Raw genomic sequence first — 11859 nt, forward strand, 5'->3', positions numbered from 1 at the left:
GTAAGAAAGTTTTAATGAAATTGTTATGACCAAATTCAAACTTGTATATAATAATAATCAAAAAAAAAAAAACTAATATTTGAAAAATAGATTAAATCACATTCTCATACAAAACTTCTTTGTTATTGTGTTTAGATTAATATATTCTTTATTTAATAAAAATAAATAATCAAAAAAAAAAAATAAAAACAAACCTACCCCCTCAAACACATATAAAACCTCTCCAATTAAAAAAAAAATACATTCAAAAAATTCACACCCACACTCAAACACACATTTTCACTAGAACATTAGCACCCACTAACACACAGAACCCATATAAAAATAAAAATAAATTTGGATTCAATCATATATATATATTATTTAACAACATCAACAATAAATACTGTCATTATATTTTTTAATGTACATAATAGTTTATTATTATTGTTTTTATTATTTTCTTTTGTTTTTTAATGTTATATAAATAGTTAATTTTCCATTTTTTTTTTTTTTTTTAAATTTATTATTTTTAATCATCACCCAACAATAAAAAATATTTATTTATATATTTAATAGTATATTATATTAATTATATCATATCAAAAATAATAATTTTATTAATTTAAAAAAACAATTCACTCTCTTATCCATATATTTTATAAATAATAAAATTTTATAGAAAAAATTATTTTTTTAAATAAATTTACAAATCATATAAATTGAAAATGGGCGCATCTTCATCAAATCCTTTTAATTCAATCTTTAAAAACAAATCTATTAAAATATTAATGTTAGGTTTAGATGGTGCAGGAAAAGTATTTATCAAATTTTGTTGATATTTATATTATTATTTCATTACTAATATAAATTTTTTTTATAGACTACAATTTTATATAAATTAATGTTAAATGAAGTTGTTACAACAATTTCAACATTAGGATATAATGTAGAAACAATTCAACATAAGCATTTAAATCTTACAGTAAATATTTAGTTAGGTTTTTTTTATTTTTTAATAATCAATTATTAACTTGAAATTTATTTTTAAATTAGCTATGGGATTTAGCAGGAGAAGAGAGAATCAGATCATTGTGGAGACCATTCTATAACAAATGTTCAGCAATTATTTTCGTAGTTGATAGCAGCGATAGATTAAGAGTAGAAGAAGCAGCAGCAGAATTAAGTAAATTAATGAAAGAAGAAGAGCTAAGCGGTTGTAGTTTATTGATTTTTGCAACAAAACAAGATTGTATATCACCAATGGAAATTCCAGAATTAACAGACGTATTGGGATTACACGAAATAAGAGATAGAAAATGGTACATTCAGCCAACTAAAACATTAGAAGGTGTCGGTATTTACGAAGGTCTCGATTGGTTATCATCAAAAATTATTGAAGAGCGTAAACAGAAATCATTTAAATTATTTGGTTCAAAAAATAAAAAACAAAAACAAAAACCAAACAACATCCCAAATAATAACAACAATAATAGAAAAATTCAAATGTCTTAAAAGATAAAACCAAATTCAAATCTATTAATCACTTTTTTTAATTATAAATTAAAAAAAACAATACCTTGTATATAAATTTTCCAAACTATCTGCATCCATATATAAACAATAAAATATACTCCTCATCTCTATATATCTATATATGAACATATAAATAAATAAAAAAAACGATTTCATTTTTTTTCTTTTAAATATAATATAACGAGTTGATAACCCTATCTTTTATTTTTATATATTGTTTTATTGTTTTTTCTTTTCGACTCTATTGAAATCTGGTGATGAAAAGAAAAATGTTGAAATATAGTTCCAGCCATCTTTAAGATTTGGTGGGATGATGGAATTGAAATAGGTGTAAAGAAGTGTTGGTAATGAAAAAGCAATGTATGCTTTATTTCTGGCAAGTCCATCTCTAATAACCTTGGCACCTTGTTCTGGAGTTACACAAAATGGTAAACTTTCTTGTTTTAATGAATCTGACATTCTAGAGTATACAAATCCTGGTGCAATTACTGAAACACCTACACCTGATTCTGCTAATCTATTTCTGAGTGTTAAACCATATGATGTACAAAAACCTTTTGAACCAGTGTAAGCTGGGAATACAAAATTTATCATCTCTGTTAAAGATGAGGTAATTGCAATTTGACCGGTACCTCTTGCTTCCATATTATCGATTAATGGTAAAACAGTGTTCAACATACCATAAACATTAATATCAACTAAATCATATGTTCTATCTACAAAATTTAATTTCTCTGGTAACATTACTTTAATATAAAAAGAAAAATGAAATTGGTTACTATTAGAGTTATAATTATTAATTATTTAATAATAATAATTTGTAATATTTACATTCACTGACTGCAGCATTAGCAACAACAAGATCGACAGTATATTTCTTGTCATATTTTAAAAGAAGGCTCTTCATTGCTTCTCTATCTGCAATATCAATAAGTGCAATTTCAACATTGGCACCTTTTTTAGCACATTCAGTTTTAACTTGTTCCAATCTTTCTTTATTTCTTCCAGTAATTAATAAATTATTACCTTCTTTTGAATATTCAAGTGCAATACCAACACCTAAACCACTTGAAGCACCTAATATTTAAAGATATATTTAAATTGTTAATAAAATCAATTAAAAGTATTGTATATAAATAGACTTTACATTACCTGTAATAACAATAGTTTTTGGGTCTGGGAAAATTTTATTTCTTCTAATATTGATTAAATTAAGAATTGGACCAATTAAAAATAAAACTAAGGTTCCAAGGAATGAGACTACCAACATTGCATAGTCATTGATGTTGCTTATAAAAGATGCAACTACATCTTCGAATAATATCATTTTTTTCTTTATATATATATATTGTTTATCTATCTATATGTATATTACACAATATTAAAATAATTAAATAAAAAAAATTTTTGAAACAAGAATTATATTAAAAAAAAAAATTATAAAAATTAAAAAAAAATTAAAATTTTGACTAAAATTTCAAAAAAAAGAAAAAAAAAAAAGATATTTTTGCTGCACTTAAATCAATTAATGAATATTTTCATTTGAGTCATTATGAAAAAGAGGTTTATAATACACCATCTTTTATTTTTTTTTTTTTTTTTTTTTTTTTTTTTTTTTTATAATATTTTTATTAATTATTTTTATCTTTTTGGTCAAAGGTTTGAATATCTTTATTGGCCCATGAAACTAAATATGAGAATGCTCCACGGAAATTTGGTGGTGAAATACTGTAGCAAATACCATAAAGTAAAGCTGGGAATGGGAAAGAAATTTGAGCCATATTGTATTTAATTCCATTGGCAATTATTTTAACTGCTTGGTCGACATTTAAATACATTAAACCTTGTTTCTTGAAGCTATCGGTCAATGGGGTTAAAATGAAACCTGGAACAATAACACTGACACCTACACCAAATTCAGCCATTCTCTTTCTAAGGGCGAATGCGAACGAGGTGATGAAGGATTTTGATGCAGAATAAGCTGGGAAGAAAAAGTCCACATAAAATGATAATGAGGATGTAATACAAATTTGGCCACCTTTACGTTCTTCAAACTTTGATAAAAGTGGTAAAACAGTGTTAAGCATACCATTAACATTAGTTTCTGATAATATGTGTGTTTTTTCTTCGAAACTAAAATCATTTGGTAATTGTGCTAATTTCGATTAATTTTTGATAAATAAAAAATATTTAAAAATATTTAAAAATATTTAAAAATATTTAGAAATAAAATATAATAAAGTTTATATTTACATTCATAAATACCGGCATTAGCAATTAATAAATCGACTGGGTATCTACTATCAAAATCAGTTAAATACTTGGTCATTGTTTTTCTATCAGTTATATCAGCAATATTAACTTCTGCGACAGCCCCTTTAGCTTCACATTCTTTTTTACATTTTAAAAGATTGGTTTCATTTCTTCCAAACAATGAAATGGTAACACCTGGTTTAGAGTAATGCAATGCTAATGAATATCCAATACCACTTGATGCACCTATTAAAAAAAAATTAAAAATAATTAATTTTACTATTATATCAAATAATTTAAAATAAACTATGATACATGCCTGTAATAACAATATTTTTTGGAGATTTAAATGTTTTATATCTGATTAAGTTAACCAATGTAAAAATTGGTGTTAAAATCAATATCAAAACTGAAAAAATTACAGTTGAAAATGCAACAATATAATCTCCTCCCAAATTTAATATTCTATATAATAATAACATCCTTCTATCTTCCTTTTTTTATCCTCCTTTATTCTTTTGATTTTATTATAAAAAACAAATAAAAATATTTTTTTATCTTCCTTTATTATTTTAATTATAAAAAATTAAACTAAAATTAATTTTAAAAATTTGATTTAAATAATTTTTAATTAAAAAAAAATTAAAAAAAAAAAAATTAAAAATAAAAAATAACAATATTTTTTTAAATTTATCAATTAACCCTTAAAGTGTGACTGAAGGGGGTTTATTAAAAAAAAAAGTTTTTTTTATTTTTATTTAATAAAATTTTTAAAAAAAAGGTTTTTCAAAACCCAAATATATAAATAGATAACAATACAAATTATGTTAATATCTATAATAAGGTAAATGATTTTAATAACAATAGTGATAATACTTCAATTATTAGATAACCTTCTAAATAAAAAGAAAAAATCCCATAAAAATAAAAAATTGAAGGCAATTAATTTATAGTTTAGAAGTATATAATGTGTCATAGAGTCCGTTTGCAAAGACTGTAATATGGTTTACCATAATTCTCATTTTGAATTTAAAATTAATTATAAAAAAACCAAAGCACTGCTCCTTTTTTTTCACTTTTATTTTAATACGAATTTTTTCTAAAAAATAAAGAAATTTGAATCCAAAAAAAATTTTATTTATCTTTTTTTATAAAATAATATTTACATATAAAAATATACATTTTTGTTTATACCAAAATGATCACTTTATTATTTTAATAAATTAAAAACCAATTAAATAAAAAAAATTATTATTTATTGTAAAAAAAAAAATTTTAACCAATTTTTTCAAATAAAATTTAATTAAAAAAAAAATAGATATTTTTTTTTTTAATTTTATAAATTTTTTTTTCCAAATCCTTTTTTTTTATTAATATTAGTTCATTGTTTGTTGTATATTTATTTATTAACTGTATTCTATTGTATTTATATATATTTATAAAAAAACTTATAAAATGTCAGGTGGAGAATTAAGATTTAGCCTTGCAGAAAGAAAACCAGGTTCCATTAATACAACAGGTAGCAGTGGTAACGAAGTACAAATATCAAATTTAGAAGAATTTAATGACGCAATTAGAAATGTTCATAATGAAAACAATCAAACAAATTGGATTTTAGTTGGGTAATTAAAATATATATAAATAAAAAAAAAAAATAAAAACAAACAACATAATAATTAAAACTATATATAAATATTACAATAGATATGATGGACAACCAGATAAAATCAAATTATTATCAACAGGTACACATGGAATTAATGAATTAGTTAATCATTTCGATGATTCAGAAATGACATATGCAATTGTAAGAGTTGTAGATGTTATTGATAATATTCCAACCAATAGATATGTTTATATTACTTTTATTGGTGATAATGTTAAAGCAATTACAAAGGCCAAATATGGTACAAATAAAACTTCAATCACCAAGCTTTTGGGTCATTACAATGTAGAAATTATTGCATCAAACAAGTCAGAAGTTAGCGAAACTGAAATCATGGGAAAAATTCAAGATGCATCTGGATCAAGAAATAGAACTGGTGACAGCAAACCAACCACAACCCATATTAGTAGCAACACCAATATCAAAACACCAACAAGCAAAACATCAGGAACTACCCATGGCTCATCAGGTCCATCAGTAAACACCAAATCAGTCGGCTTAACATTTAAAAACGAATCTGAAATTCGTGCAGCTATTCAAAAAGTTAAAAACCCATCCGACTCTGTTAATTGGATGTTAATTGGATACGAAAATAAAGAAGAGCTGGGCCTCGTTGGTACTGGTAGTGGTGGCTTACAAGAATTAGTATCTGTTTTAAACTCCTCTGCTAATAAAGTATTATATGGAATTGTTTCCACCTTTGATAAATTTGATGAAATTGCTCAAGCTAATATTAAAATCGCACAAATCACCTTTGTTGGTGTTTCTGTCAGTCCATTAGTTAAAGGTAGACTTACTACCCATCGTGGAACAATCGATGAATTATTCTCACCAGTTCATGTTAGTCTTTTCTCTGAAAGCCCATCCTCTGATTTAACCGATGACATCTTAGCTTCTAAAATTCAACAATTAAAAGGTAACAGAAATTAATCAACTCATTAATTTACAAACTATAACCGACTATATAGTAAATACCACTTAGAGGAAAAACTAAAAACTAAAAATAAAAACACCTTTTATAACGATTCTAAAAAAAAAAAAAAAAAAAAAACTTTAATTTAAACTAAAAGATTTATTTATTTTTGAACTTTACCATATCCAACTATAAAATTTAAACATTAAAATAATTAATAAAAAGCTAATTACAAAGTATATTTTTTTTATATTTTTATAAATAAATATTTATTGATTATTTTTTTTTTTTTTTTATTTTTAGATTTTATATTTTTTTTTTTGTTTTTTAGATTTTATAAATTAATTTATATTAATTTTAATTTAAAAGGAAATCTAACGAGTTTTGATATATTCTCTGAAACCAGCGTTATTAATTTCACCTCTTTGTCTCTTGATGTTATTTAATCTTAAGTACATGATGAAAAGAGCACAGACTAAGAAGAAACCAACGAACCACATGAAAAGTGAAATAGTAGCCATGGCACCAACAGCATTATGTTTATTGTGGAAAAGTGAAATAACCCAAATTAAACCATTCATACCTGAACGTTTGAAACCAATAAAGAACATAACATTAAAAGCAATGACACCAATAAGAGCAAAGAGATAAGCGTATGATTTTCTAGCTCTTTCTGGAACACATGAGGCTCTGTAAAGTTTTCTTGTAAGGAAATATAAACATGGGACACCAACAATCATGTAAAACAAGGCAAGGAAAAAGTTATCTACAGCAGAATAAATAATTGTACCAATTGATACTACCCAATTATAGATTAAAGCAGCAGATTCCCCTATAATAAATGATTTAAAGTATTTTATATTTTTGATTAATAAAAGTGTTTTTTAAAATTATTATTATTAAATACTTACAAAGGAAAACAAAAATACCAAACTTGACGATTTGACGGTATTCACGAATGGCAATATCCTCTTCAAGATTGAGACGCATGATTGGATAAGCACTTGGGAAATTAGCTGGTCTAGCATGAGTGGCATGTGGACCTGGAACTACAACATGTGGAGCATTTGGATCATGAGCAGCCATAGTATTTTGTTGAGAGGATAAAGCATTTTCTCTGAGTTTTAAATCTTGTTCCCATCTCATTAAACTTTGTTCTTTTTCAAAATGACTTGAGTTTTCATAAGTTGTTGATTGTGAATGAGTGGTAGTGGTTGTATGTGAAGGGAATTCACTTGACATCTGTGGAGTACCTGGATTATTATGTTCCATTTTGATATTGATTATTGAATATTATAAATTTTATAATATTTCTAAAATTTGTGTTTGAAAAATAATTATTAAATTTTAATTATTATTATTTTAAAAAATAGTGTTGAAAATTTGAATTAAAAAAAAAGATCCAATTAAAATCCTTTTTTACTGAATAAATAAATAAATAAATAAATAAATAAATGCTATTTAAATAATTTTTAATAATATTATTATTATTATTGTTATTTGTTTTTATAAAATGTTTATTTGAATGATTAAAAAAAATTTTAAAATTTAGTTTTTATAGGATTTTTCATTCTTTATATTTTATATTTTTCTCTATTATAGAAATATTTAAAAGTAATGTTTTATTATATTAAATTGGAAAAAATGTGTTTATTAAGGTTTTTTCTTTCCTCATCTGGTAATTTCAATTACCACACACTATTAATTTTTTTAAAAGTACCAATTATAATCATATAATAAAAATTACTATTAAAAAAAAAAATAAAAAAAAATAAAAAAAAATATTTATTAAATTAAAAAAAAAATAAAAATAAATATAAAAATAATTTTAATTTTAACACTACGAAAATGCACCACAACCCCCAAATAAGATAATATTGTTTAGTTTTTTTTTTCTATTTTTAAGTTCACCCACATTAATAATAAATGAATTATGGTGGGGTGACAGGGGTCATAATAATTTATATTAATTTAAAAAAAAAAATAAGAAACTCGATTTTAATAATATGCAAGTATTATTATTGAAATATATTATTTTTTTTTTTTTTTTTTTTATGTTTTATTGTTGAAATTATAGTTTTAAGAAACTTAAAAAAAATGTATCTAAAAAAAATAAAAAAAAAATTAATTTTAAATAATTAAAAAAATAAAAAAAATAAAGTTGGTTTTGAATAATGCCAGCGTTTAATTGCTTTATGAACACCATACTAATTTTTTATTTTTTTTTTCATCTCAACAAAAGAGATATTTTAAATTATTAAAATAAAATAATTTTCAATAAAACTTTTCAGACAAAAATTAGATTTTTTATTTTTTTTAAAAAACTTAAAAACTTTATATTTTAAAAAACTTATTTTTTTTTCAAAATTATTTTATTTAAACAAAAAAAAATGTAAAATTTAATCAAAAACAACAAATAATAAAATCAATATTATAATAATATTTAAATGTATATGAATAATAACAACAATATAATAAAAAATAATGAAAGCAAAGATCGTTCAGAAACATTATTTTGGTCTGTCTTTAGGAATAAATGGTTATTTTCCAAAATTTTTTCAAATTTTACTCTAAAAGACTCTTATACATATGACCAACTTATATATGCTCCATCATTGTTTAATTACTATAGCAATGCGGTTGAAATAGTCCAAGATAAAATTAAGTCCAATGGGTATTTAGTTTTTGATACAATATACAGCCATGGTCTATTAGAAATGGCACCATCAATTAGAAAGGATACCAAAGAGAATGTAGAGCTGCTTGAATCTTTTTTTAAAAATCGTCCCTCAATCTCTTCTAATGTCGACAACTCCATCCTATTTGCCATTCACCACTCAAATTTATTTTTATTTAAATTTATTGTCAATTATTTTCAGCTTTCAAAAAAAGAAATTACAACTTCGACTTCAAAAATCACCTCGTTCCATTTTGATATTGAAAAGAACATATCAGATGTCAAGGCATTTAAAATATTAAAATATCTAAGAGAAAATGACTATTTCCCAAAAATAGATGTTGATTTTAGATATTTTAATATCTATGACAAAAAAATCAAATTAAAGTATATAATGAAATTTATAGAGCTATTAACAGAATTTAAAGGTACCAAAGATAAAAAATCAAAACTAGAGACCATTAAAGCCATTTATGAATTCTCCGAGGATGAACTGAAGCAAAGTATAAAGCAACTCTTGAAATCCCACTTTAGTAATCCAAACTATCGACTAATGGATGCAATTCGTCACTATTCAATCCTCTTTTTCGAATATTTCAATGATATAGAAATACCAGCAGAACACCATTTCATTTTCGAAACTGATGAAAATAAAATTGTTCAATTATTTATCAAAAGACCATATCATATAGTTCACTTTAAAAAACTTTATAAATTTAGATACAATAATGACACAACAAAAATCAAAAAATTTATCTCAAATGCATCCAGATCAGATATTAGAGCCGACTTTTTTTACACCTCTGTTTTAATTACTGGTAATATGGAACTTATCACCTATCTTCACAGCTTATCCTCCATTGGTCTTGTAATTTGTGGTGTTTTCCCAATGGTCTATTATGTTTCAAACAGTTTAGATTCTCCAGAGGTTGCAAACTTTTACTATTCTAAATTCAAAGACTATCTCATCTACAAAAACCTTAATCGTTGCTGGTTGTATTTCACCAACCTTGGTGCTTTAGAGGCTGTCGAAAAAAATATGGTTACCTTAGAGAGAAAGTTTTTAGTAGGAAATTTTACCAATCAAGATCCATTAGTTAAAAAGAACACCCTACAATTAGACATATTAATTAGAGCTTTAAATAACCCAAATGTATATCAAGTTGAAAAAGGATTGGATATTAACACCTATAATGATGTAATTGTAGAATATATTTCACAAAAGAAACTTGACACGGTAATACAACTTTTCACAACATTTAAATTCAAGGAAATTACATTCACCAAACTTTTCGATGGAAACAATCAAAGAAAACTTAAACACCTTACCAAATGGATATTCGATCATTGTCATGAAACACCAACTATTGAAGTAAACAATGCCAAAATAGTAACTACTTTTGAAAATGGTAATTCAATAACCTTTGTTATTCCAGTCACCCACCTAATCCTCTCGTTAGCTTGTATTGGCCACTACAACTTTTTATTCCAGATAATTAAATCAAACACAACCCATCTATTGACACTTGTTAACAATATGAAACCAGAATCAATCGATGCTTATTTTGAAGTCTCCTTTATACCAATTACAGCTTTAATTGAATGCTTTAAATATTCAATTGACCATTTAAAACCAGATTCAAATATCAAAGATTACTGTCACAAACTAATGTATATTGCTGCAAATGAATCTCATCTCCCACTCTTTACATTAATTAATTCAAACTATAGTTTCCTCCTTAATAATAAGGAACCAACAAGTGAAGATAAACTTTGTTTTGAAAAGTCAAAATTAAAAGAAATTTTAGATTGTGCACACAAATCAAAAGATCAAACAATTTATAATTTATTAAAAAATTATATTCATATCGAACCAGAAAAAGGCATTTTTAGTCTTTTTTATAAAAAAAAATAAATTATAAAATAATAATAATATTATAAAAATATAATATAATAATAAACTATAATTATAATAAAAATAATAAAATAAAAATAAAAAATAAAAAATAAAATATAAATAATAAATTTTACTCTTTTTGAACTATTAAAATAAATATATTTTATACTTTTTTTTTTTTTTTTTTTTTTTTGTAAAAATTAATGGTTGGAATAATTTACTTTTATGGAAATCGATGATGAATTAATATAATGTAAATTGAAAAAATAAAAATAAAAAAAAAAAATGTAAAAATCTTTCAAGATAGGATTATCATTTACAACAAAAAAAAATGAAAACCAACAAAATAATAATAACCCCGATTTAGATTTTTCATTTTTTTTTTTTTTTTATTTTATTTTAATTTTCAAATACTATTTACCTGAAAACCGTATTTCTAAAGCTATTATTAAAAATTATTTTTGGATATTCATGTTGAGTTAGTTTTGTGTTTATTATTTTTTGCATTTTAGGTAAAAAATCACATCCATTTTTCAAAAAATAAAATGGTAACTATATTCTAAAAAAAAATTAAAAATTAAAAATAAATAAAAATAAAATAAAAAAAAAAAAATTTTATTTATTTTATTTTTTTTAAAAAAAGTTTTTCCAAAAGTTTTTTTTTTTTTTTTTTTTTTTTTCCATTAAAAAAAAGGGGGTTTTTTCCAAATTCCCGGAGCCGCTTTTTAACCCCCCCTTGGAAATATTTTTTACCATTTTAAAAAAAAAAAATTGTTAAAAATAATTTTCCAAAAAATTAAAAACATAATATGGGGGCCCGGGTGGCCCCCCCTCCTCAAATAAAATTTTTATTCCTTATTAAAAAAAAAAAATAAAAATTTAAATTTATAACCCCCCTCCTGAGATTTCCCGATGTTTTTTTTTTTTTTTTTTTTTTT

The 11859-nt window shown here is 23.3% G+C and overlaps 6 protein-coding genes across 6 annotated transcripts; 3 read left to right on the forward strand and 3 right to left on the reverse strand.

The window, feature by feature from the left end:
• Positions 1-707: 707 nt before the first annotated feature.
• On the forward strand, positions 708-1494 carry DICPUDRAFT_35934 (uncharacterized protein; the record flags this gene model as incomplete). The annotated part of the gene is made up of 3 exons (XM_003289478.1): positions 708-797; positions 863-964; positions 1036-1494. The coding sequence occupies 3 exons, from the start codon at positions 708-710 to the stop codon at positions 1492-1494; spliced, it is 651 nt and encodes a 216-aa protein (XP_003289526.1).
• Positions 1495-1734: 240 nt separating this feature from the next.
• Positions 1735-2842, reverse strand: DICPUDRAFT_153930 (uncharacterized protein; the record flags this gene model as incomplete). Its single annotated transcript, XM_003289490.1, has 3 exons — positions 1735-2261; positions 2347-2592; positions 2668-2842. 3 exons carry the CDS (start codon positions 2840-2842, stop codon positions 1735-1737), a joined length of 948 nt encoding a protein of 315 aa, XP_003289538.1.
• Positions 2843-3146: 304 nt separating this feature from the next.
• Positions 3147-4250, reverse strand: DICPUDRAFT_153931 (uncharacterized protein; the record flags this gene model as incomplete). The annotated part of the gene is made up of 3 exons (XM_003289491.1): positions 3147-3670; positions 3769-4014; positions 4076-4250. 3 exons carry the CDS (start codon positions 4248-4250, stop codon positions 3147-3149), a joined length of 945 nt encoding a protein of 314 aa, XP_003289539.1.
• Positions 4251-5223: 973 nt separating this feature from the next.
• DICPUDRAFT_88560 (uncharacterized protein) lies at positions 5224-6364 on the forward strand (the record flags this gene model as incomplete). The annotated part of the gene is made up of 3 exons (XM_003289479.1): positions 5224-5390; positions 5473-5810; positions 5967-6364. 3 exons carry the CDS (start codon positions 5224-5226, stop codon positions 6362-6364), a joined length of 903 nt encoding a protein of 300 aa, XP_003289527.1.
• A 357-nt stretch (positions 6365-6721) lies between these two features.
• On the reverse strand, positions 6722-7619 carry DICPUDRAFT_153934 (prespore protein Dd31; the record flags this gene model as incomplete). Its single annotated transcript, XM_003289492.1, has 2 exons — positions 6722-7179; positions 7259-7619. The coding sequence occupies 2 exons, from the start codon at positions 7617-7619 to the stop codon at positions 6722-6724; spliced, it is 819 nt and encodes a 272-aa protein (XP_003289540.1).
• Positions 7620-8794: 1175 nt separating this feature from the next.
• On the forward strand, positions 8795-10939 carry DICPUDRAFT_80312 (uncharacterized protein; the record flags this gene model as incomplete). The annotated part of the gene is made up of 1 exon (XM_003289480.1): positions 8795-10939. The coding sequence occupies one exon, from the start codon at positions 8795-8797 to the stop codon at positions 10937-10939; it is 2145 nt and encodes a 714-aa protein (XP_003289528.1).
• Positions 10940-11859: the final 920 nt, after the last annotated feature.

This window comes from Dictyostelium purpureum (assembly GCF_000190715.1).
Source record: "Dictyostelium purpureum unplaced genomic scaffold DICPUscaffold_179, whole genome shotgun sequence".
Taxonomy (NCBI): domain Eukaryota; phylum Evosea; class Eumycetozoa; order Dictyosteliales; family Dictyosteliaceae; genus Dictyostelium; species Dictyostelium purpureum.